The following is a 27,505-nucleotide window of genomic DNA, read 5'->3' on the forward strand; positions in this document are numbered from 1 at the left end:
CAAATGGTTGCAAGTGACTTTTACCTTATGCTAAAATATTACCTCAAGGATAAATGCAAGCAAAAGTTGCTCTAGGGGATGTGTGTATGTTTTAGAGTGTAAAGCATATACCTATTAAAACACTTAACAGATATTTATTATTTTCATTGGTTTTTGGCTTACCCTATAAACGTTACATCATTTTGTAGGGTTTTTACTATTATTACAATCCCATATTTCTGTTCAACTCAAAATGACAAACACAAAACCAATAGAATAAGTAACAAACGTATCCACGGTGACCAAACAACAGGCTCCGAAGCATAGCATAGGGAGTGAAAATTAGCAATTATTGAAACCACTCCATCAAAATTCCGGTGCAACGTAAAAGAAAAGCATATGTAATTAGAACCATCACCATTAGTTTAATTATTTGAAGGCTCGGCTCTAATAGTACCATATACGTTATTTCAGCCCCAAATCTTGCAGGCTACAGGTTTAAAGAAAGCAAGAAACCCTATGACTGATTTTGGAATTTAGTAACTTTTCTCTTTGATGCTTAAGAAACTCACTTCACCCACTATTACTTGCTACATAAGAAAAACATTTTCAGAGGACTAGGTCTTACTTTCCATTTCAGTATTTATTTCAGCCTTAATGCTGTATGTGTGTTAACTCACAACGCTACCTTACATCAGCACCAATTAGTCAAGAAGACCCAGAAAAACAACTAAGATGTATACAAACATACATGAATATTTTCTTTTTCTTCCCTCTCTTTTCTTTAGGTGGCCCCAAAACACCATGCACAAGGAAAGAAATATCCTGGAATTCTTTACTAATATTGAAAGGATTTTTTTTTTTTTCCAGCAAATATAAAATTCTAATATTGCGTACATGATGGCTATAGTAATTTCAAGTCAAAGCGGGTGCATGATGTACGCGGTCTAGCTTTCATTTGGATTTGTGCAATACTGCTTTGTGCAGTCACTGTTACAACAGAGACAGGTGAGATTACAGACATTCTGGCTTCTCACAGACGGACCAGGAAAACACCAAGAACAGCCACAGGTAAACATTATCCCCATTAGATCATGCTTTGTTATGCGGACAGAAAGGAGAACATCCATTTAAAACTTAATATTAAAGGAAGTTTCAGTCTGAACACAGCATACTGAAAACCTGCCTAACTGAAACTTTTAGCTCTTCTCTCAAAAGTGAGATTTCCTAAAAGCAGGGAGAAAGCACAACCCAGTTTGTTCCAATTAAAAACTTGTGTTGCACCAGAAAACAAATGAGCATGTGAAACAGGAGTTGGTATTTTTCCAAAGAAATAACAGCAAAATAAGTTTGATCAACATTATGTGTTTCTGAAAATTATAGAAAAACAGAAAAAATAAATTAAATACTACCCAGTGAACATATATCTAATACTCTAACCCGTATAACTTCAGGAAACTGTAACTTCTAATCCTAGTCATACAGGTAATTGTGAAACTGACTGCAAAAAAGAAAAAAAAAAATATATATCCCATTTAGCACTTGCAATCATATTAAAAGGCAGCAAACAAACAAACAGAAATAACCAAAAAATTAACCTAACATCACTAGTTTTTAATGCTGAAGAGACTTAACCCAAATTACTCAAGCCTAAAACTATAATGCTTAGCTATTCTTCCTCAATGTTTGGAAAATGTAGTAAAGCTAAAGCATTGCAAATACATCTTCAGAAGGAACTCTGAACAGTTCTGAGAACTCATCCAATTTCTTTTTTTTCTGTTACGGTAGTTTATAAAAAAAATAAATCAATCTGCTTTCATAATTGATGGATTTCGCTGTTAAAGACATCCCCACCCCTCACCCCCAGTATTTTTAGTTTTATAAAAATAAGAAAATGATGCTTAGCATGTTACAGAGTATAGCACTCATATGATAGGGCTCAGAATATAACAAAAATACTTCTCTTACAGCTTGAAGTGAACTCCTGATTCAATATTTAATGAAACTGAGGAAGCTGCTGAATGTCCCAGAAATTCTCTAACTCTCTGTTGTGCGTTCATTCTAAATATTATGCAGTGATAAATTAACAGAGGCGAGATAAGATGTCATATAACAAAGAATCATATTTTTTTCCAGATTGCAATTAAAAAAAAATATATCAAATTTCTGCTTTTGAGCAGCACGAACTTGCAGCATTATATTGCAACTGTACATCCCAGCCCAGTACTGCAGCACTACATTGCTTAGGCATAGCTATACGCTCCAGCATGTTTTTAGGGTATGCAGCCAGCCCAGCTGTAAGGCTAAGGAAGATTTCCATCATGCTACAAAACTAAACTCTGCACAAATATTTAACAGCTCTGAGACCCCTAAAGGCTTAAAATAATATGCATTTCGTGGTGTGCTAGGAGCCAACCCCACACCAGTGATCTGCATAATGCAGAGTACTCGGCAAACACACCACTGCAAATAAAGCATTGTTTCTCCTTTGTATCTTTGAATTCTTCAAACTAAAAACTGAATGAGATCCTAACACTTACTGTGCCTCCAAATCATAAACAGTGCAGTAGTAGCTCACCCATTTCATTAAGTTTGTCTAAAACTTCCCATGCCTCCCAACGATTTCTCATTCCCTCTCAGTAAATGAAACACAAGTTCATATAAAACAAACCGAGGATGAGTTCATCCTATTTAGCTTATTTTTCAAGCTGCTAAGACTAAGCGGTAACCCATTCAAACAGAAAATTTCCCAGACAATGGAATCCTTTCAAACTGCACAGCCGAAACGATTTTCTAGTTGTCAGTTTTAGGTGCATGCCAGCACAAAATGTTCTTGAATCTGAAATTTAAAATAATCACTCCTATTGATAATGTGAGCAGAAGCAGAATTACATCACAGTTAACACTTACCAAAATACATTATGTTTCTCATTAATCACGTAGTCAGGATCCCACCGCTGTGTATTCAGCATTAGCTCCCGCACAGGGCTGACATGTAAAACAGAGCTCTTTCATTCTACATTATGTGGAAATTTCCCAGCATAAGAAGCGTGAGCGAGCAGTGTGCCTCCTCAGGATGAGCGCTTTGCAGGCAGTCTTATCCCTGATACAATCCCTGTCTGATTTAGCATTTACTCTGGCTGCATGCTGCACTGCCCATTCTTACTGTAATCTGACTCCTCCTTCTGATGTCCTTGCTGTGCCTGTGACATCAGGACTAGGAGTACTACAAACAGATCTTTTCTTTAACAGGCTCGCAATGAGGTGCTCTAATATCCTGCTTAACCTAACCCTGGCTTGAAAAAGAAAAAAAAAAAAAAAAAGCCCTTCTAAAATTGTATACGCTGCTTTTTTTTTTTTTTGGCAGCAATTGTGTTCAGTGACATAGCGTGCTCAATTACGTAACAGATGGAAAAGACAAAGTGTATATTGTCAACTTATTTTTCTCTTAAGGGCAGGCTCCAGGAGAAGCCCCGAGTGCCCTGAGTTTCCAACTTCAGTGCAAGATAAAGGTGCTTGGCAGTTGACAAAATCATATACCCTAAGACTGCTTATTTTATTTTATTTTTTGAAATCAATAGTTCCATTTCTATAAATGATTTTAACCCGAGTGCTGGACGAAACCCAGGCTGTTTCTATTTTTAAAAGCAACTCATAAATACAATGAAGCTGAACTGATTTTTAAAACTATGATTTCTTCCCATGAATAACAAAGTGGGAGGATGGGAGATATACGACAGCAAAGATTTGTAATGGAGTTTACAACCTTTCATCCTCTGGGTCTCCGGTTCCTCTCCAGCCCAGGTTGATAAGTCATTAGCAGCTGGTAGCTATTTTATTCTGTGACAAACAGAGCGGTCCTAAATTCATTGTAAGTAGGTCCCCACACAGTCCCTGCTGCTTTAAAAACTAATATATTTGCCAGCAGCTACAGAGAAAGAAAGACCAGACCTGGGTACCGAAATGCTCTCCAGCATTTACACGTAGTGCCTTGGGACGGATCTGATGTTCGGTGGTGTGGCATCGTGGCAAAGCCTATGTGTTCTGTGTTTATGCATGTATTATATATCTTCTGTGAATCGATAAAGGACATTGGTTTCCTGTTGTCAGTCTGTCATGTATCACTGATAATACACTTAAACTAAATAAAGGTAAAAAATAATGGACAGTATGCTGAAGTGTTTATTTCATTATAATAGGATCTAATGGGATGAATGCTTTCATTCTACAGGAAAGAGGATGACAGGTATAATTCATTTAAAGCTCCACTTCTTATTTGTAAAAGCTCCACACAGTAACTACAATTTCATGAGGTCCAATCACTTAGGGCAAAATTATCCCAAGAGCGCAGCAGCCAAGGAATGCTCCAATTACAGCAGAATAGTCAACGGCCCTGGTGTACATCACCGCTACACTTCTCTCAGCAAGATGCCCTCACTTCATTGCTCTCACTAGGTTTCATGCTACCTGTACAAAAGTCACCAAGATTAAGCAACAATGAGGTGAACTGGGGCATGAATTTAAGTCATGTCTCTCACTGGTACTTCCACAGTTCTCCATTTCCCGATATCCAGCCTTTCTTGGAGCTCTTTCTTATTCCAACTGCCCATGAGAAGAGGCATACTTGAAATGAGAGCACTACACTCCACAGATAAACTCAAAATCAATTTTGCTTCACAACTAAAAAGCACACAGTGCAGGAGTGCACTTTGAAGTTGGAGTGCATGTGGCAGGAAGACCAAGATTTTTTGCATGGTTCAGACTGACCAGTGGCTATGTAAATTGACTAAATCCTAAATCACAGTGAAGAAATACTATCTAGAAACCACGGACTCTATTTTAACTTGAGAGGTTGGAGCAGCAGGTAACAGAGGGTATTCAGGGTACCTTCCTTTCTGCCATTTCATCATTATAACATTCATTCACTTCTACCATACAAGGAAGGACACTTCACTATGGGAGAAAACACCACCCTCTAGGGCCGGTTTAAAATACCTCAGCTGAGCCATTCTGGTGTCTTCTAAGCAGTAGGTATAAGCTATGATTAGGAGCCTTCTGCAGTACAAGCATTTCCTCTAGTCTCTCTCTGGAGTGTAAAAGCTCAGAGAATCAATTCGCTGTGAAATCCTTCAGTTCCTCTGCTAGCACTGAAGCACTTTTGCAGAGCATTGCATGATGTCCTTCAAGACATTCTGCACCCAGGCAAGCAGGCATAGTGTTTGCTCACCAGGCTGTGTTTGCTGTGTTGCAGAAAGGCTCAGGCTCATTTGGTCAGGAGACAGACCTGCTGAGATGCAGGCTACCTCTAGCCCTGGTGTTCCTCCAAGCTGGTACGCGTTGCTGGTTTGAGCTGCCAGCTGGCCAGCTGAGAGGCTGGGTGCAGACAACTCATGACTGTGTAGACACACTGTTATTAGCTAGGCAGCAACCATACTGCCTTTAAATGCCCCTTCATGAGCTGGTTGCTCTGTTACAATATCTGTACCAATTCAGTGAAGCCTGATAGTAGGCCAGCTCCTCAGTGTACAAAGCAAAGGACCACATAGACCAACATATTCTTCAGTACTTGGTTCTGAATATTACCTACACTTCTTTTTTTGTCCTTTTAAACCAGAAAAAGGACCATCTCCCACTTTCTCTTATTGTGTCTTATTACAATGAGCATATAACCTAAGTAGTCAAATAAAAACTAAAAAAGTTTAATTTATTTGCACTTCAGCTATAGAACAAATGCAGTGGAGCAAGAAAAGTCACTGGTGGTCTCTCCTAGAAAGCCTTAACTGCCCCAGTTCACGTACTCCACACCAATTCTGCTTTCATTTACATACATAAAACACTAATAAATTGCAAAAAGAAGTAGAGCTCCAAGCACGAGGCAAATAAATAAATTTTATTCCCAGAGTGGGATATTATCATTGTCAGCAAAAGTAAGGATTAATGCAGAAATTACAATCCAGAATGGCTGGTGTTTTAACTCAAGTACTGAGGACCCTGCTGCACAATGAGGAACAACAAACACTTGTGTGAGTCTGGAGATGCAAGTAGACACAGGCTGGGCATGCAGCATCACGCAGAATGAATGAGCAAATCAGCTCATGATGTCAGCACACGGTGTAAACTCTCAGTCATCAACAAGCCAGCACAGGCTAACCAGCATTTAGCTTTGCTACAGATGCAGGTCAAGTGTAAAGTTATCGTATTTTCATGCATGCTTCACTTCCAAAAACAAACCCCCCAGAAGTCTGTGATTCAGCAATAAGATAGACCTATCATGAAAAAAAAAAAAAAGGTACCTTCTGCTAAAATAGCTACCCCATACCCTTATTTCTAATAGGCTGCTTCTACTCCCCGAAATCCTACCCTCTTCTCCAGCAACTTACTCTGCCCTTTTTTTTTTTCTTTTTTTTTTTTTTTTTTTTTTTAACCGTGGAAACCCCACTTTGGTAAAGGGCTTGCCAGAGAGGGCAAAATTTCAGAAATGCATAGTGCCCCACAAGACATTACCTCCGAATAAACAAAAAGCAAGTGGAGAGCACATGCCACTGTACATACAAGCGCAGTGTGCATCCTGCATTTCTTCAAAGATGGTAAACCTACAGGTTACCACCACACATGACTTGGTCTAGAGTCAAAATGCCACTCTTTGAGAACTCTCTACACTTTCTATGCTTTCTACTGATTTTTATCTATCTACTTATTTACACAATCCTCCATAGCAAATACTAAAACCACTCGCAGAGACCAATTAATATTTAATATTAATGCACCCAGTTAATTCCCTAGGATTCCTGGAAAACTCTCTTCCAGTCTCGAACTCTCCCAGGGGGCAACTAACATTAGATTTATACCCAGACTCTTACCCAGTTGGCTTTGATGAGTTTCAATTAGCGATGCTGACCACAAACCTTTTCTTGCAAATGCAGAAGCATATCCAGGGACTCTTTGCTAGCAGAAATGTAATAGTAGGCAATGAAATACACTAGTGACACAACATTTTAAGTTTATGCATCTTCTACAGTAGGTTAAAAGATCCCATACACTGGAAAAGCTTTCCAGATTTTCCTGAAATAAATTTTATCGACTGTACACAGACTGCTGTTAAAATAAAAATGTTTTGTGCAAATATTTGCTTAGAAAATGAAGTGGAAGAAGCAATCCAAATCACACTTGACCCACCTATTTACCAAAAGCACCCCATACGTAAAGGATTTGTGAAGATAAAGTAGGGCTGCAACTTTTGAACAATGTAGAAATTTATGTATGGCAGATATTTCATTGCTATTAGTGCTATAGTGACCACAGTTCAGAAATAAAAAGCAGCAAACAAGCTACAGTTTTGTAAGGCTCCAAAAGTAATTGGAAGTATTTCCAAGTGTGCATATTTTTGTGCCTGAAGTCAAATATACTAAGTACCTCCACTAGAAATTTGGTTTGTTTTTATTTTGAAGCCATCTGGAGTAGTTTAAGACATACTACACAGTAACACAGATTTTGTGATTCGTTACTAATCTCTTGAGGTTACACTAAAGTATAAGAGGGGAAGGAACAAGTTATAATTATATATTTTAAACTAGCCATGGAGGCTCATCACTAGTTTTGCTCTTTCTCTAGAGGATAAAATTACCAAACGTGATTTTTAACCTTGACTCAAAAGTGTCACTTCTAGAAATCTGCAATATTTGTCACCATGAATACCATTTAACTGCAGCAGTACCCAAAGGAACTCTGTACCGCCACACGTGAATACAACTGGAGGAACTTAATTAATCTTCCTGTCACTTCCATGATGCTTTTCATTAGTTTAGCTGCTATCTGATCAACTGCTCCATTCTCTATTGGAAATGGCTAACCAGAACCTCTTACAAAAGCATTTTCAAGAGGTAAACAAAGATTCACTTTTGATTCTGAGAGCCTGAGAGCCTTTAAAAATTTTTGTCATGCAGACTTTTCAGTTCAATAGCTGATACTTTCAGCACAGTTTTTTTTAACAACAGGGATTTTCTACATACAAAGCTAAGAAAATGTAAATAGGCATTTTTGTAAGCTTAAAGCTACTACTTATAGCATGTTGTAGTTCGAACACAGATGATGTGGCAATTGAAAGTTCATATTTTTCTGAGTTTCCACTAATATGAATCGTTATTACATTTATACATATATATATGTGTAATAAACAAGCAAAAAGCTACCAATATAAAAACAAATGGATATTCTAGGTGTTATCTCTGCTTGTTGCTTTATTAAATGCCCATTCCTGTCATCTTTTGCTCCTAAGCATGTGACAAGATTTAAGATGATGAATGTGAATAACTATACAATTGGTACAGAAGCTTCTTTGACTAGTATATTGATAACAATTTTAAAGAGAAAGCTTTTCTTAAAAGCAAACAAGTCCAAGAAGCCTGCCTGAATCCATGTCAAGGATGTTTTTTCAATAACAAAAACAAACAAACAAACAAAGACAAAAACAACCCCAAACCAACCACCTACATTTATTTTAGTCTTTGAAAAACAGAACTGGCAGCAATATCAGCTCCAAAATGTATTGTCTCTCTTTCCCCCCTCTTTTTTTTTCTTTTTTTTTTCTTTTTTTTTTCTGTACTGCATTCAGTAAAGTTTGTCTAATGTATTTTTGAGTATATCAAAAACAATCCATCACTACCCTTGGTCAGGTGTGCAATTCTGCCTAATTCTGTCTAATTCATTCACTTTTTGTCCTTTTCCAACACTCTCCACTGTTTTGATACATACTGTTTAAGATTCATCACTAGAACTAGGCATTCTATTCTCACCACTTACACATTTATAATACATAAATTTAAATTTATAAATCCAGATGTCACACTAAGAAATTATATACAGCTTTTGCACTCTAGATTCTTTTTAGGCCCCTGATTTACAGGACACAATCCTTTCAAAAGCTCTGACCTGCACTTTGCATAACAGCTGGTGCCATCTTGAATTAGTTAAATTTGGTATGTAGCTGATTTGTCAATTAACCACTTCTTTATCGGATGTGTACGTGTACATTTGTTTAAAAGAAAACAGTAGCCAAAAATATGCATGTCTATTGCTTCTAAAATTATCTTTATCAATCAAATGACAAATTTCATGTAACAAAACCAGACATTACATACTTAAATAGTCTGTTTATACTGCCTGTTTTGTTTGTTCATATTCAGTTAAATTAAAAAACTAAAATTTATTGCATTTATTTACAGTTTATTTCCTTTGCTCAAGAACCATAGCAATTTGAGTATTGCATAGATATCAGTTACATTTCTGAATACCAGAACATCATTATCACTTCTCTAGTCCCCTGCGTTTTCACGTCTGTCTGTTTTTATTTTTTATTATTATTTTTTATTTTTTATTATTTTTTCTTTTTATAAGGAAATCAGTGAAACTGGGATCTTCTCAGCCAAATAGTTTAGGACTCCTATACAAAATTTACCCGGACTTATTGATTTTAAATAGTCTTTAGTCCAAGCAGCTGCTGAGCTGCTGCTTGACATACTCTTTTTTTCCAGGTATTTTGGAAAGTACCTCAGCAGACTCATAACATGAGGATAGTATCAAGAATTTTTCAAAATACAGAATTAAAATATTTATTTAACTTTTATGATTCTTTCAAATCACTCTTAACAATCTTACTATCTCCATCTAGTGGCTTATACTATTAGGATTTTTGTTCTTAATACACGCTGAAAACTTCGTTAGTCTTGCCAACCACATAATTTTTATTTCCTGTTTTTGGCTTCCCCTATAAATTTTCCATACTTCTTACTTGTAATTTATATCGATTAGTATCCATTTTCTCTTTTATCATTTTGTTCCAAATTGTTCTTTTATTTCTAGCTGCTGCCCTTATTTTGTAGCTGAACCAGAAAAGGCTTCTAGCCAGTTTTCAATTTTCTGAACATGAAATGATTTTTTTTTTAGTCATCTAATAGCCTTTAGTTATTTAAAGAAGTATCACTTTTTCTCCCAAGCCGCTATTAAATTCTTCCCAAATAGTTCGGCTCCTAGTTTTGCTTTAAGAAAGCTGTAAGATTTTAATCTGTATTTTGTTTGCTCCTATAGAATATAATCTTATCAATTTCCACAGCCTAAAGTCCTGAGATGGAAAACACTTCAAAATATAGACATGAAACAATAATTCTTCATTTCTTGATGCTGTATAGAGCTAGTCAAAAATGGAAAAGAAAAAAAAATAGTAACAATGCAGTATGATTTTAGGTTTGCCAGTGATATTGAAGGCACTGTACTGTGATTTCAATATACAGTTGCAATAGGAAATCTGAAGGCAAATGAAGTTCCAATATGAATGGGAGCAGAGCAGCTCTTTCTTTACAATGGCTCAAGCGAAAGGAGCAAGGCTGTAGACCTATGTAGAGGAAGGGACACAAACACTGAGGCAGCTGCAAAATGCAGCAATTTCTGTCCTACACTGGAGAACTGAGATGCTTTGCAACAGCACCTGAAGCATCTGCAAGGTGCTAGCACAGGGAACAGCACAGCACATGGAAATGTCAGGGAACAGGAAGGAGTTTAAGGTAAATTCAGCTTTAACTACCGAAAAAGGAAACATCTCAACCTAAACTAGCCAGTGCTTTTGGCAGTGGACTGCTGCAGGTGCCTCACGGAGCAACTCATCCCATGGCAAATTGCTATGTGAGAGGAAGAGAGGAAGTGTAAAACTTTTAGCCAGCTACAGTTAGGCAAGATAAATTTCATCTTCAGTAGCTATTAAATAGTCTAATAGTCACTAAACTCATAGAAAAACATATATGACATGTTTCAATTTCATCTTTAATTTCCAAGGAAAAATTATTGTGGCCAACATGTTGTTATCAAAGGAAATGTTAATTAAAGGTGAGAAATCTGCAATATATCAGAAATTAACATGCAAAAACTGAGGAGGAGAAGTTGGCAACAGAAAAGGCAATAATTTGAGGGTGTAAAAAGATGAAAGATATAGTATTCAACTCGAGACACAACATTCAACTTTTTGTGAGATAAGTTTGGCAAATTTGTACTGTTTTTATTCACATCAGCCCACAATTTGATTCACATATCCATGTGCAAGTGTTTTGTTATTCTATGCATGCAAGTTTCATGCTAAAGTGTAAGAATCACAGAATCACAGCATCATCTAGGTTGGAAGAGACCTCCAAGATCACCTAGTCCAACCTCTGACCTAACACTAACAAGTCCTCCACTAAACCATATCACTAAGCTCTACATCTAAACATCTTTTAAAGACCTCCAGGGATGGTGACTTAACCACTTCCCTGGGCAGCCCATTCCAATGCCTAACAACCCTTTCAGTAAAGAAGTTCTTCCTAATATCCAACCTAAACCTCCCCTGGAGCAACTTTAGCCCATTCCCCCTCGTCCTGTCACCAGGCACGTGGGAGAATAGACCAACCTCCACCTCGCTACAGCCTCCTTTAAGGTATCTATAGAGAGCGATAAGGTCGCCCCTGAGCCTCCTCTTCTCCAGGCTGAACAATCCCAGCTCCCTCAGCCGCTCCTCGTAAGAAATAACTTGTTATGCGGTAAAATTATCAGTGATATTTTTTGTTTCTGTAGTAGACCTCTGCATAGGTAGCATTTGCCTCAGAGACTGATACTAGGGTTATTGTGTCTATATGCTGGTGCCCACCTGTGAGCTGGATGTCACAGTCAGTGGAGATCAAATTGATGTAGTAAACCAAGGCCAAAGATTTATTTACCTCATTCAGAAGTACACACCTACATTTGGATGGCTAAATAGCACTCTAAGCTCCATTAACTATATTGACTAGAGTTTCACTGATCAAAAGGGGAGCTTAGACACCTAATTCACTTCTAGACTCCTATACACAATCACCTAACTTCACATGCTCTGATACGTGAGTTGAAACCTAGCCAAAGCTTCCAAACCTCTTAAAAGAACTGGGAGCCCTGCAGATCACTCACACCCATTGAAATTTGGCTCTATATGAGATTGTTGCAGCAACTACTAACTGTGCTCAATAACACTAATCACCAATTTAGAGCAGAACACGAAGAACACCTGCAACTGAAACCAGCATGAAAATTATACAAGAACAATTGAATTTTCTTGTAACAGTTCAGAATTAACTGTAACAGTAGTTTCCCCAACACCCAATAAAATTTCCTGGGATCTTAAATGATCATACTGTATCTCAATATTTTGCCCAAATGATCATACTGTATCTCAATATTTTGCCCAATGTAAAACCAAAGATCAAAAATGAATGACCTGGCTGACATCCTACAAGTGTGTTCCACTGAGATTCCTGGGGGTTAAGTTATGCTATTCATGCTTACCTTCAAAAAGGTAGAGAGAATGGGAGCATTTCACAAAATAGCTATTAGATTATATAGCCATTTAGCATTAACAGTGAAGAGGAAAAAAAAAAATAATAACATTTTAAAGTCACCCAGAAACGATCAATTTCTTTTGAATTTGGAATGGTCCAGTACTATTCTCCCAAAAAAAAAAAAAAAGAAAGGAGAAAAAAAGTTACTGCTTTCTAGCACTCTGCCAATGGTGTTCAAATACATTCCTACCTGGTTTATAATAATTAACACTAAAAGGAGAGTTTTCATCTCTGTTCCTACCTTTTGATCTTATTGACAGAGACTCCTGCCATTCTAATTCAGAACAGCATTTACAGCAAAAAAACTCCTGTCTGTATCTGTTCTTGACTTTGTTACATCTTTTTCTGTATGGTTTCCTTTTGATCTGCTATACTTCTGAATTTAATTACCAGGTTTGAAAACATCCTGCTATCATAGAAGCCTATAACTAATTCTGTCCATTTCCCACAGCTGAATGAAAAGATCGTATACCAAAGCAAATCTGTCTCTCTCTTCAATGCACACTTTTCAGAGACCATTTCAATCCAAATACTTTTCAACCTTATTCATGCCAAAATAATTAGGAAGTCAATAATTCTGAAATATGATTATAGTACTGCTTCTATTTTTAGATAATTCAGTAACTTGATTTTTAGTCATTTTGCCACTCGGTATCTCTGAAAATAAGCCTACTTACTCTAGGTGCCTAGAGATGGATGGGGAGACAGAAATCAAGAGATTGTCCTTACAGAATATTTTCTTCTGTTTTATATAGATCAATGGTGTGCCACAGATAAAGGTGTACATTATAGCTTTACTTCATGTTCCTATACTTATTAACAACTGAATATATATTAACAACCAAAAGAATTTCCCACAGGTTTGAAAGCCCGTCATATCTCTCTAGACTTTGTAGATATGAAACAACAGATCTAAGCATACTGACTATGAATTCATCCTAAATAAAGGATAGTGTTGCACCAATACCAACTCAGCTTGTGTGTGTTAGAGAAGGCTGTAGAACTGTTGGGGTTTGTATCTCTGCCTGGCATTGAAGAACAACAGCCTGCAGATAGCAGAACAGAAGATGAGTTTTTCGCTAAGAAGCATGATGGTATGCTGGATTTCTACACCCACTTCATCTGCAGAACCTCTGCTTTCTCTTTTTGTAAATAAATAAATAAATTATTCTTTTCATGAGCATTTATTGAACATATTCTGACTGCTCACAAAGTTGACTGCAATGTAAAAGTGAATTCTAGCTCATCTGTGGGTTTACAGTGATTTGGCAGCCTAGCTTCGTGCAATAGAAAACCACAGCACTGACAGAAAAGCTTTCAAGAAAGATAGTGTAAGAAATAGAAGCCTCAATAAAAGCATTTAACACAGAATTCTGCAGTGCCTGTTTTGTCCTCCTAAAGATTATTTACTGTTGTCTATAAACTGTTGATACTTTTTGTACTGGAACACTTTTTCATTACTTATCTACTACTTCCTTCCTTGATCACTGTCCACCAGAGCATTACATCATGTAATTACTCAGATCTATGTTTCATCCCCATTTACATCCCTTAAAACCAAAGATTTAAAGATATTCAGGCAGTACTGTGCATGAGAAATGAAATGATTAAAGCATGTACACATGTGCATATAAACACTTGCTTATATTAAGCCATGTGCACATGCATACATATACAGTGCCACACGACCATTCTAGATGCTTTCTCAGAGGTATAATCAACTTGGTGCACAGGTAAATAGCCACACTAGGATTTCCATTTCTCCTTCTTTCTTTCTCACTACTGCTTAACGTGGATTTACTTTTTTTTTGGTCATTGGATATGAGGCTAATCATAAATTTTACAATTAGGAATTGCAAAATTTGCAGTCTCCTATATTATGCTTTACCTTCTACTCAGCATACAAGAAATAATTGATTAGGAAGAGGAGGGAGTTAAATTATAACAGTCAAAATTTTATCAGATTACAGTATGATTATTGCTTGGAATTGTCCATCCTATCGGGTTCCTGCTCATTGCTGTTGGGCATAAAAATGTGTCATGGCTGGTTACATCTCTGTCATCTGGGTCTTGTAACTATTCTAGTCAAATTTAGAAACCTCTATCTTTACTGTATTTGCTGAATAATCCAACCAATGCAGAGGGGATGAATAAGAATGAATGGTTTCAGTCAAGGTTCTTGAAGATGGTCTTCCACTGAAACCACTAGGTAGAAGTTCATTAGAGCCATCTGAAATGTGAGCAGATCAGTCCCAGCTGGAGGTTAGCCATCCATCTTGCAGGCTACCCAAGGCTTGTCCCCCTTACACAAGAATTAACCTCTACAGGTCTACAGTACATCCTCCAACTCCCATCATCTGTCCTCATCCTTTCAGTACAGGAATTTGGACTACCATCTCCTAGACACCTGATGAGTGCTTTAATAATCTTGTGATATTATCAACCTCTATCTGATGTAATGAATATCTATCTATAAGGACAAAGAAACAAATAAACCTATCTAGGACAAATGAAAAAATAACTAAATTCTGGATAGCTCTCTGGTGGCAGAGGTCATCAGGGACAAGGAAGACTGAAGGGAAGTGCCTTGATGGGAATCAAGACAAACAAGTAATTAAAACTATCCTGGTAACACCCAAAAGTAACCTACTTACTAGGCTATATATATATACATTTTTTTTTTTCCCCTGGGATGAAAATGCAAGCACACTGTTAAAGTTTCTGACTGAAAAATTTAACCATAAAATTGTTAGAAAGTTTCTGTTGGTAGACATTTTAAAAATAATAATAAATAATAAAATGGGATGCATGTGTTATTCTTGGGTGCCAGGCTGGGGACCGTGAAGGGAGGCAAAACACAATGTAACTTTATTTATTTATTTAACTTTTAATTGGAGTTAGCTTGTAATTTAACAAACAGAAAACTCAAAAGATGTAAGTTTAAAGCAAGAGTCACAGAAATCCAGCTTTCAGGGTTCCAGGTAGTATTTTACAATAAGTTTTACAATAAGTTTTTATTTGTTGTTTGTTTTTTCAGTAAGAGAATTATATAAAATGCTTCCTAGCAATACACAAACAGCAAACTTAAAGAAGCACTGTTGCTTATATATTATGTGACTACTTAATCTGATTTTCCAGTTCAGAAGCAGATGAACCAATGTTTTAGTCCTGGTATTACGTGTGTTACTTATTTCATAATTTTTTTTCTGCTGCAGTCTTTTGCCCTTTTGTAAAGAGCAGTTTTAGTCTTTCCATAGAATATTTTCTAAGGGAAGGTCAGATCTGAGAGGCTACTAATGGATTAGCCTTTGGATCTTTTTTCCTTGGCTTACACGCATTCAAGCTGCTAGATGATTTTCTAAAATGGCAAGCACAAAAGAGACTTACTGGACATGGAACATCTATTATTTTGAAAGGGGACACCAGAGGAGGTTTAACAGTTTTTTACTTAAAAATTACAAAATGTTTAATTTATGGAATTTTGAGAAAAAATAATGTTAAGTACCCCTACTACACATACATATTTTTAAACGTATCAGAGATACCAAATTGTGAGATAATGAGAGCATATTACATGAGTCATTAAAGCATGTACACTCTGAGGGAGGCATAATTAGTCATTTCTGATGACTGGCTAAACACTATAAATACCACTTCATTGTCAATCAGGGGTCATGCCATGAAGTTGTTAAAGAACAAATAAATCCTTTAAAGAGGATAAGTTTGACTTGAAAGCTTCTCCCATGGAAAGAATCACTATCCAAATAGTTCTCTACCTTTTTAACCCTAGTCAAAGATCCTGTCAATTGAGCAAGCTAAATTACCCTCCCTCATGCACAGCAAAACATTGACACCTTTTCAGATGTCCCCCACACCAGCCTCAAGAAGTGCTTCAAAGAATTAAGCTTTCTGTACCCTGACTGATGAAGTTCTAATTTGCAGAAATTGATGCACTCAATCTAGAATGATCAAACGACATTAAAATTTATGATATAGTTTTAGTATATTGTACATATTTACGTAGTATATATTTTGTATATTCAACTAGCTGATCTTACAAGATATGAGATAGTATACCCCCAGTTTGGGGGATTAAAGATGAGTTTAAATCGTTATAAATGTATTTTAAATCAGAAAACAGGCTGAGTCTCATGAGCTCTTGACTCCAGTGTAGCCTTCAGATCACACTGTTTCCCATCCTATGAACAATGAAAACAACCATGATAAAGCAATTTATATAAAACATGTACACATCTCCCGTATTCCTGAAAGAATATAAGCAAAATGCTTTACAATGTTCTAAGAAATCACTGATTCACAATTTCCTTATCCTGTGTTCACTTTTTATTTTTTCTCATAAGACACAAAACAGTAATTGTCTACTGGCAATGAGCTCCAGTGAGACAACAGAAGTTACATCTGGGTGACCTTGACTCAAATTTTGGGGACGGGGGAGGGTGTAAGGGGAGATATGGAGGAATGGGAGAGGGAGAATAATAGAATAGGTCTTCTGTTCATTATGCCATTATTGAGTAGTTTTCAAAAGAACGCTTGCAAACAATTGTTGTCAGCTCTCAAAATATAATTTTATAATACTCTTGTGGCTTCCAAACATGCTACATTTTCATCCTTATCACCACATTAAATCACATTGCCAATAATGTCTTTGGGACAAATTTGAATTCTTCAGGCTTGAATTTAATTACATTATGTAAACCAGAAAATGTCTTCAATATGCTTTGAAAGAATATCTTATCTTGGCAATTGTTAAATTCTGTTTTGTTTAAAATATTTGCATTTTGATAACTTCATTCTGCTGCATACAGAATTTATTGATCTTTCTCAAGAATCCATTTTCAATACAGTGCATCGTATTTGTTTTGCTTCCACCCTTGACTGGAGCATATTCTTACACAGCATTTAAGAAGAAAAAAAAATAAACTATCAGATTTTCGAGAGCATCAATACTTTGTTTTATAACAATTACAGAACAGGCAAATGCATCTCTATAATTCTCCCCCTCCCCCAGACACACTACTTTAACATACACTCCTGGAATATAACAACATTAGTTGTATAGTATGTTATCTATATGTGTTTTTTTTCGTCATTCTGCATTATGATTGATTCTTTTACTACTTCATTTGACACACTCAGTACTTTAAAGATATTTTCTGGAGCCCTTTTTCCTTTGTCCCTCATCCCATGATTTCTCTGTTCTTCCAAATCTCCTACTGAACCACCACTACATCCCCCTCATTCTCCCTTCTCTCTCATACTCATGGCACTAATAACCGCATTCTGATTCAGACACAATCAAAAGATTTTTTTTCTTCCATATTTATTTCACAGGACAAATGTAAATGTGGAAGCATTTTACAGTCAATCAAGCCAAGCCTGCCTTCCACCTGCACTTGAATGAAGCTCTTGAAATGCATGAAAGACCAGTTTTAATTAGGAGGATCATAAGCAAACATTACATACATTTTCATCATCTACCTAATGAAAAATATATATGTCTAACAAAAGCATGCAGATTTTCACTGTTTCTAATTCATAAGCTCTAGGAAACGAGATCAGTATGTGGAAACTCTCACATCACAGCTTGATATTAGCAAATGAGTAAGACAATTTTTCCAGCATGTAGTATCCACAGCCAACCCTTCTATAAACACCCATAGAGTCTAAGCAAAAAGCATTGCCATGAGAAGTCTTTTTTAATAACACCACCACTATCGAGGTCTATCTCAAAAATGTATCATTGCAAGTAATAGCATCCTGCTAATATCTTATCTATTTTTCTAAAGATAATAAATCTTCAATACCTAAGCTAGATCTTCCTATCAGACCCACTGGAAAGGTGGATCTCAGACCAACAACAGAAATGAAGGATTATTGCAGCAACAGTGTGGAAATTTTGATCAGCTAGATGTTCCCATGCTGCAAATAGTGTTCAGCTGCACACCACATCTGCTCTGGCACAAGGGTGTCCAAAAAGGGATATGGGTTTGGCCAAAAATGGCACTTTTTTACACAATTTTGGATTCTGCTACATTTCCAGCAGTTGAAGTACAGGCCAGACAGTTTTGGAAGGTTTCTCAGACTTGGAGCATACAGATGAGCAAACGCATATCTGTATGTTTATAAACAGACCTTTTTGCAAATATTGACATTCAATATTCTGTATGTACTTGGGATTTTAGTTCTTTCATTAAGTGCTTGATAATTTAAGAAAAAAAATCACTATTCTACATGTCTCAATCAATTTAAAGGAAAAATGGATCTGTTACCTCTGCCTTTGCTTTCCAGGTCATAAAGATAAGTCATGCAAAACAATCTCAAAAAAAAAAGTTTGGCCTTTTTTTTTTTTTTTTTTTTTTTTTTTTTAAGTTTTGGACTTATAAGGTACATAAAAATCTGTGTGATTCTATGGTTTCTACATTACATCATCTTACGTTATGCATCTTATATGCAACAGAGTAAGCAACCTGAACAACTATTTGAAAAGGAAGAATTTCAGTTGCTGTCAGAATACAGTAAACAAATATGCTACAGGCTGTCTTGGGCAACTGTCTGTCTAAAATTGTTCTCAACATAAAGCAGGAATATATCATTTTGAGACTACACAACATGTAAGTGCACATAAAGGCATGAAACGTTCTAGCTCCACTTTCTTTAGAAGTTTGACCACTTAATTTTGTTAATAGCGACAAAAAAATATCCAAACAGCTGGGCAACTCTTTTTCTACCTAGATAGCTGCCATCTAAACTTCTGCAAAGTTCTTAAGCAGGATTGGGCTTGATTCTTATTTGTAACTGTACAGAGAGGGAGGCTGATGGCAAACATAACATGACATGCAACATGTTAGTTATGTGTTTCTCTTGAATACGTAACATATTTGTAGACTAGTCACAGCACTGAGTTAGATTTTCAGCTATGACCAGACTTCATGTAAGCGTGGTTTGAATAACTTCAGTAAAATATTCTGTATAAATTTGGATCAGACACAAAACCCTCAGAAGAACACCCGCTGCCTCTGTTGAACCATCTCACTTCAGGTACTACAAACTCACTGTCACAGTGGTGACTCTGGCTGACACATGGACTGCATTAGCTCTGATGAGGATATGAGAAGTTAAGTGTCTGACAAACCTCTTTGATCTAACAGGAAATCCTCCAGAGGGGGGAAGGACTTGCCAGACTTCAGTATTACTGTATGAGGATTTTGTTCTATTATTCAATGTCACCAATAAAACAACAGTCCTTAAAACAGATAGGCACAGTGGTTGACAGTGTATGTAGCTTTCTTAAAAGCAGTGTAATAGTTTTATTTACCTGAAGTATACCTTGCATGTGAACACAGGAAAGGCTATACCTGCAGGTTCATGAATCCATGTAATATGGACCCAGAAGGTACATCAGAACATGAATGCCTAAGGCTGGGCACTGGTAGCATTTGCATCTGAGCTAGCCCTCTAGACTTCCCTTATAGCAATAGAGACAACAGGTATTTCAACCTAGAGTAGACTCTAAAACATTCCTTGGAAGTAACTAGCTTGATTTTTTTTCCTCCCACAATAAAGAAAGACTAAACAATTGGATAGAGTATGCTTCTGAAAAGTGTGAGTCCAAGATTCCTTACAAACCATCTCAATCCTCCTGTGAATATTGGACCATTGCATGAAAATTATCCTCGAGGCAAAACTTGCATGAACAAATCCTTCACTTAAACTTGCTCAAATGCAAAAGTTACCCCAAATGCCAGTGGATTTCTTTTGTCTACCCTCTCTAGCTATCTCTGTTAGACAAATATTTTTGCTATCTATTCTCCACCTAAAGGGAAACAAAAAATGCAAAGATCATCCATTTCTGAAGTCTTTTCCCTGTCAGTATATCACAGAATCGTCTAGGTTGGAAGAGACCTCCAAGATCACCTAGTCCAACCTCTCACCTAACACTAACAAGTCCTTCACTAAACCATATCACTAAGTTCAACATCTAAACATCTCTTAAAGACCTCCAGGGATGGTGACTTAACCACTTCCCTGGGTAGCCCATTCCAATGCCTAACAACCCTTTCAGTAAAGAATTTTTTCCCAATATCCAACCTAAACCTCCACTGGCGCAACTTTAGCCCATTCCCCCTCGTCCTGTCACCAGGCACGTGGGAGAATAGACCAACCACCACCTCGCTACAGCCTCCTTTAAGGTACCTATAGAGAGTGATAAGGTCGCTCCTGAGCCTCCTCTTCTCCAGGCTGAACAAGCCCAGCTCCCCCAGCCACTCCTCATAAGACTTGTACTCCAGACCCCTCACCAGCTTCGTCGCCCTTCTCTGGACTCTCTCGAGCACGTCCATGTCCTTCTTGTAGCGAGAGGCCCAAAACTGAACACAGTACTCGAGGTGCGGCCTCACCAGAGACAAGTACAGGGGGACAATCACTTCCCTAGACCTGCTGGCCACACTGCTTCTTATACAAGCCAGGATGCTGTTGGCCTTCTTGGCCACCTGAGCACACTGCTGGCTCATATTCAGCCAACTATCAACCAGTACTCCCAGGTCCTTCTCTACCAGGCAGCTTTCCAACCACTCATCTCCCAGCCTGTAGCTCTGCTTGGGGTTGTTGTGCCCCAGGTGCAGGACCCGGCACTTGGCCTTGTTGAACTTCATACAGTTGACCTCAGCCCATCGCTCCAGCCTATCCAGATCCTCCTGCAGAGCCTTCCTACCCTCAAGCAGATCGACACACACACCTAATTTGGTGTCATCTGCAAACTTACTGAGGGTGCACTTAATCCCCTCATCCAGATCATCAATAAAGATGTTAAAGAGGACTGGCCCCAGCACTGAGCCCTGGGGGACTCCACTAGTGACCGGCCTCCAACTGGATTTGACTCCATTCACCACAACTCTTTGGGCCCGGCTATCCAGCCAGTTTTTAACCCAATGAAGCGTACGCCAGTCCAAGCCATGATCAGCCAGTTTCTTGAGGAGAATGTTGTGGGAAACGATATCAAAAGCCTTACTGAAGTCAAGGTAGACCACATCCACAGCCTTTCCCTCATCCACTAAGCGTGTCATTTTGTCATAGAAGGAGATCAGGTTCATCAAGCAGGACCTGCCTTTCATAAACCCATGCTGACTGGGCCTGATCACCTGGTTGCCCTGCAAGTGCCATGTGATGACACTCAAGACAATCTGCTCCATGAGCTTCCCTGGCACTGAGGTCAAACTAACAGGCCTATAGTTCCCCGGGTCTACCCTCCGGCCCTTCTTGTAGGTGGGCGTCATGTTTGCTAGCTGCCAGTCGACTGGGACCTCCCCTGATAGCCAGGACTGCCGATAAATGATGGAAAGCAGCTTGGCCAGCTCCTCAGAAGTTCTTCAAGTTCTATAAAAATGTACAATGAGCTGCTCATTTTTAGAATGCTTCCAATGGTGAAGAGAGAAATAATGAACCTGCTGCCCTTTTAAGTTGCCTAGAGAATGCCTAGAAGCCATTGTATGTTTTCTGTCTGTGTCAGAATTTCTCTCCAAGAACAAAGTATGAAAAAATATTTAAGGTACATAAATAAAGAAGAGAATGGAACAAAAACTACAGTTATCAGAAGTAACTGCTCAAAGAATTTAGTAAGGCTCATATAGATGGCTTTTATCTTAATTCTCTACAAACAGAGTTGATTAAATTGAGCTTGATATAGTAGTACATATATCAAATCACCACAAAATTGCTGTTAGCACTAGAAAGTCACTTGTGGGAAAAGTATAAAAAAGTTTACAGTGATAATCCATGTAATGAGTCCAAATGCAGTGTACTTGAAAATGAGCAGTGAAATCACTAATTACACGGCATGTCTGTTTAGACATGACATCTGAGTGAGATTAACATTTCTCTCTCTTCTGCATTTGTGCAGAACATGGGGAGCCAACTGAGCAATCCACAGACCTGTCTTGCAACAGGATTCAGGCAAAGAAAAAACAAACAACAACACAAAACACTTTAATATTGTTTTGGAAGAGGCAGAGAAGACAATTTATTAAATGCAAGCACATGAGACAGCCTCCAGAAAACAGATTTATAATAATTACTACCTCTACTGGCACCTTCTTGCCTTTTACACTTTGAAACACTTCTCCATACTTTATAGGAGAAGGTCATGAACAAGAAAACATTTGTCATCCTAAAGGCTTTCCTCCATTTCTATGAAAAAATAATTTCTCTTATGATACATTGCAAAGCAATGGACTTCAGTTCTCAAATTATGTTCTGTTAACATGAAACATACTTCAAAAGTGCATTCTTATTTCTCCTCTTTTCACATCAGTAACCATTCTTCCTTCAACTATTTCATTTATATGACTTTTTTGTTTTGTGTTGATGTGGGGGGAAAAAAATTAACCCCAAATGCCGGGGGCCAAGCAAGTGAAATATCATGCAGGAAAAATGAACAGCCTCTTTCTGTTATACATAATTCCTATTGCAAGCTATGTGGTAGGATACAGTCAGGACTGCACTGGTCATTCACTCCTATTGGGGATGATATTTTTCTGGCCTTTATCCTTCTGCCTGATGGAAGGTGTCTGCTAGGGGAAGTGTTTCATAAAATATTCCTACATTCAACTTACCATACATAAGTTACACTCAGACAAATGTTACACCTATTCTAGGAGGCAAAACAGGAAATGTAAAATTTCCTGTTTTGACTTCCCAGTCCTAGTGCAACAGTAATGCTGATGTTACATCACATTTCACAGCGCTGGATGCACTCCCTGAAAGCATATCGATTTTAAATTGGCAGAGACTAAGTGATTAATACAGTATTGATTGCAAAGAAGTCTGCCTGTAGAGATTTGCCAAACCATTGGTTGCCATTCCTTGTCAACAGTCAGCTTTTAGATTCATTTGATGCCTCATACACATAAGCTACCTCAAATAAGATTTAATGTATATTCTTCGGATGGAACAAGCTATCTAAAATTTTTCCCTATTCTGGAATTCGGAGTATATAATCACTTGAATTTTGCCTACATGATTGCACATTGTGAGTTCATTAGCTTTTACTCTTACTTCTAATTCATAAAACTATACAAGAATTGAATATAAACACAGTTTTGGTATAACCCTCTAAGCCACCTGTAAACCATCTTTAATTTAAGAATCACCTTTGTATTCCCGCATGATAACGCTGAACCAGACTATGAAAAGACATTTTATAGCAGCTTTAGAAATGTATTTTTAACCATGTGATAACAATTAAAGAATATAATATAAAGTTGTTGCTGTATTATGAGCCACAGCCATTTCTGGCAACTGCTCTGCTGCTGCTTATATGCAACCATCATTAGTTTTAAACATGCTGTTTCTTTAGAAGGAAATGGTCAAACTGGTCTAGAAAAAGGATTAGATAAAACACACTTTTTGAAATTCACTTCCCACCTTGAGCCACCATGAAAACCCCAACCATATTTAAAGCCCTAATCCAAGAAGCATCATCTTTTACCCTGATGACAGTTAGATTTGGATTTAAAGATTTTCTGAGCCATTTGCTCTATCTGTGGGAAGCTAAAGCCATTCCTGAAAAAAATAAAAATAAAAATAAAAATTGATTGACATGCATAGACTGAAAATATAGATTGCAGGAAAGTTTTACAGAATACATTTTTTACCCCAACAGACATTATAGACCTCACAACAGACTTCTCAGTATTATCTGACTAATTTAGCTGGAAATGTATGTTTTTGTACATGTGCTTATCAGTCTGGCATAAGAATATTATCTCAAAGAACAATTTTGGTATTAACAGCTAGCGGCTCTTCAGAGTATTTTTTTTAGTACCACATTTTATTTTTCAATCATTACATAAAGACAAAAAGTATCACTCGTAGTCCAAATTTCTCAACTATAAAATTGCCACTAAGTTCTCTTGGATCAATTTTCTAGAAAATGAAAGTTATTTTCAACATTTTCTCCAGTTGCTGTTTCCTATCTGATAGGCACACAGTGATTAATATAAAGTTTTAAGCAAGAAAACATGTAGATCTGTAACAAAGTTGATAGTGGATTTCTTAACGTGTAACTCAGTCAAGTTCAAGCATTTCCTTGTGAAGTCACTATTAAACAATGTTGCTGATGATGTGTTAATATCAGACAGCAGAGAAAAATATTAATTTCTATATGGCATGTGATGAGTTTCTTTGGAGAATAGAAAGATTAATTTAAATTCATGTGAAATAGTAAAGTGCAGAGCATCTGCTAGATGACTCCTACAGTTGATACCTGTTGGTGAGACCTAGGTGAATTCCGACAAATTAAAGTAAGCCTCTGTTTCTTTATGACAGTTTGTTTTTTTTTTTATTTAAAAAAATCTTACTCTATTGGTTTTCATCTCCAACACCATTACACTTTTACACATGTATACATATGCACAGATATACATAGATGTGAGCAAGTGAAAATTGTCTCTAGCATGAAGGTAACACATTGTGGGCTGACCACTTTTGTTATCCATTAAAGTAACTTGAATAACCTCCCACTGGTGGTGCATTAGAATATGAATCAGAAGTCGCACTTCAAAAAACAGTGTCTGCCCATTAGACACATTTTAAGGCTTTACTGTGAAAGTCTGTACTTTTGCCAGATGCCTTAAAATCATATGTCCACTTTCAATCATATTGTCTCAGAATCAAGCTAATCTGGTACACTAGTGAGGAAAAAAAAAAAAGAAAAGAAAAAAACACTTTAAAATGCCTCCTATTGTGCAATAGCAGTGTTCTGGAACAGTACTGCACTAGTTGTGACAGAATAATAAGGCTATTTATATCTTCAGTGCTGTATAACTCATAAAACTAAGTTACATCTAAGTAATTTGGGGGGCATGAAAGCTTTTCAGTGTCTGCAGAATAAAAGTATGCTAATGAACTAAACAATTTTTTGTATATATAAATGAACATTATCTTTCAAACCAGAACCAAATTCTCTAGCTAAATCTCCGAATATAATTTCCTGAGCTTGTGTGAAGTACTCCTTTATGTATGATTATTATTTTAGTAGCTCTGCTAAAAAAGTAAATCTCCTACGTTCATTAAAAACTAATAGTTGCCTTTTAAGCAATTTAGTGCAAATATATTTATCCCTATCACAAGCAATCAGGCTATGCTTTGCTGACTTTCATTATCAGAAAATAGTCTCATTTGTCTTTTTTTTTTTTCAGATGAAGTTTTGTTTACTTAGTTATATTATTAAAACTAAAGCTAAGAGCAACTGTAAAAATATAAATTAAACTCCATGTACTGCTGGATCTACTGCATGGATCTACAATAAGCAAAGCTTAAACCAAGTTTTGTATTTTTTTTTTTCTTTTTAAAGCAATGAAGAGGTTTTCCTTATCCACCAAGCTCATTGACCAAATATTCATAGGATACAATAAATAAATATTATGATTTCCAATGTGTGGACAAATTTCATCTTCTACATTTCCAAGCTACCAGGTATTTAGCAATAGGCTCAAAAAAACTATACCTTAGTGCTTCAAGAACATGGGGAATGGGTTTAATACACATCCATGAAACAGGAAAATAAAGCACAGATAAAATAATAAAAAAAGAACTCTTCAAGAAGTACAGAGTTTTTAATACCCTAGTTTAATGCCCTCAAGTATCTTATCAAATCAGGCAAAAATACACTATCCAATCTATCTAAAAATTTGCTGGCAGAGTCAGAAATAAGCCTCTAAAACACACAGATAGCACTTTATCCTCCACTACAGAAGACATTGCACATATGAACAGTGAGAAAAGACAATGTAAATGAATTGCTAAAGGAGTCAAGATATATGAAAGATTCAGCTTGAAGAAAAATAGGTATTTGGATATTTTATTTGTCAGGCAACACATCCAGAAAGTTGTTGCTGTGACTGCCTGAGTTGCCTTTGAAACTGCTTCATTCCAAACATCAAGGAGGGTTTTTTTGTTTGTTTGTTTAGATATTATCATGTAGGAAAACTGGAAGTCAGTGATTTTTTTTTTTATTTTTGTCTATATGTAGACTACTTTTTTCCCCAACTAAGTTCTGCCATGTTACTCAGATTTGAACCCTGTTAACAAACTTCCTGTGTGTTAGCTCTCACAATTAAAGGACACTTAGCAAGGTGGTTAATAGCGTCAAAAATGTCCCCTTATCTTAGAAACAGCATTCAGCAGTGTTTCATATGAGTGTATATGCATACAATGGAAGGAAATCCTAAAATTAATGAAAGTTATGGAGCTGAAACTCATAGTTAACGGCAAGTTTGATGCCTAGATTATTCATATTCTGCATGATCTCTATGAAAAGCTATGAACACTGTAGAGACCATAAAATTAAGAGAGCTGTTGTACAATCAATACTCTTACTGATTTCAGAAGACTGATAGCAGTCCTGGAAAGCTAACAAGGGGGAAGCAAGAGGAATGGGCTAATGAGTTGCAGTAATAATCTGAGAGAAGTCAGGAAAAGGAAAGAGCTTTGCATCTCCTATCCTAGCAGCATTAGACAACTTACAAGTGCCAAAAGGTGAAAGCAGGCAGACTCCCATCCTAGACAAACGGAGAAAGAATTCTCACCAGAACCGCTGCTTGGACCAGCCTGGAACAAGGCGAGCACCTCTCTCACACAGCACTAGTTTCAGTCTCCCAGTGTGAAACCTAGCATCCAGCAAAGGGGTGTCTACCAGCCAAATCACCCACTTTGGTCTGCAGCCATGATTTGCCTCAACAATCTGAAGCAACAGAAAGGACATTATTTTAGCTCTGATAAACCCAAAGGCTACACTGATTGTTTTACTTTTTTTTTCAAAAATGTAAACTTCCACTTTGCTTGAACTCATGGTAAATGTTTTTTTAACCTATAAAACCTGTTTAGCATGAAAAATAAATGTTGTTCAGATCACAAACTCTGTGTTCAAGATAACATTCTGGACATGCTGTGCTTTGACTTTACCTCTAGCTTTGATTACTGCTGAAAGAAACTACTAGGATTCTATGCATGATGAAAGGGACTTGATTCTCCCCCACATTTTCAGGTTTGCAGCTGGTCACTTCACAGAGAAGGAATTGCTAGGTCCAGACAATAGCACTGAGAAGCTCAGGTAAAAG

General features: G+C 37.0%; 1 protein-coding gene across 11 annotated transcripts in view; it reads right to left on the bottom strand.

Moving 5' to 3' along the window:
• ZNF385D (zinc finger protein 385D) overlaps positions 1-27,505 on the bottom strand; it is a 436,473-nt gene that overhangs the window by 162,716 nt on the left and 246,252 nt on the right. The window contains exon 1 of one of the 11 annotated variants that reach the window (XM_080579725.1): positions 2,890-14,280. The exons of the other annotated variants lie outside the window; for them this stretch is intronic. Within the exon in view, the coding sequence (XP_080435851.1) occupies positions 2,890-2,911 (22 nt within the window). The 5' untranslated portion in view covers positions 2,912-14,280. Of the gene's footprint in view, positions 1-2,889; positions 14,281-27,505 lie in introns of those variants that run through there. 11 annotated transcript variants of the gene reach the window in all.

The sequence above is a fragment of the Anser brachyrhynchus genome (assembly GCF_964034855.1).
Source record: "Anser brachyrhynchus genome assembly, chromosome: 2".
Taxonomy (NCBI): domain Eukaryota; kingdom Metazoa; phylum Chordata; class Aves; order Anseriformes; family Anatidae; genus Anser; species Anser brachyrhynchus.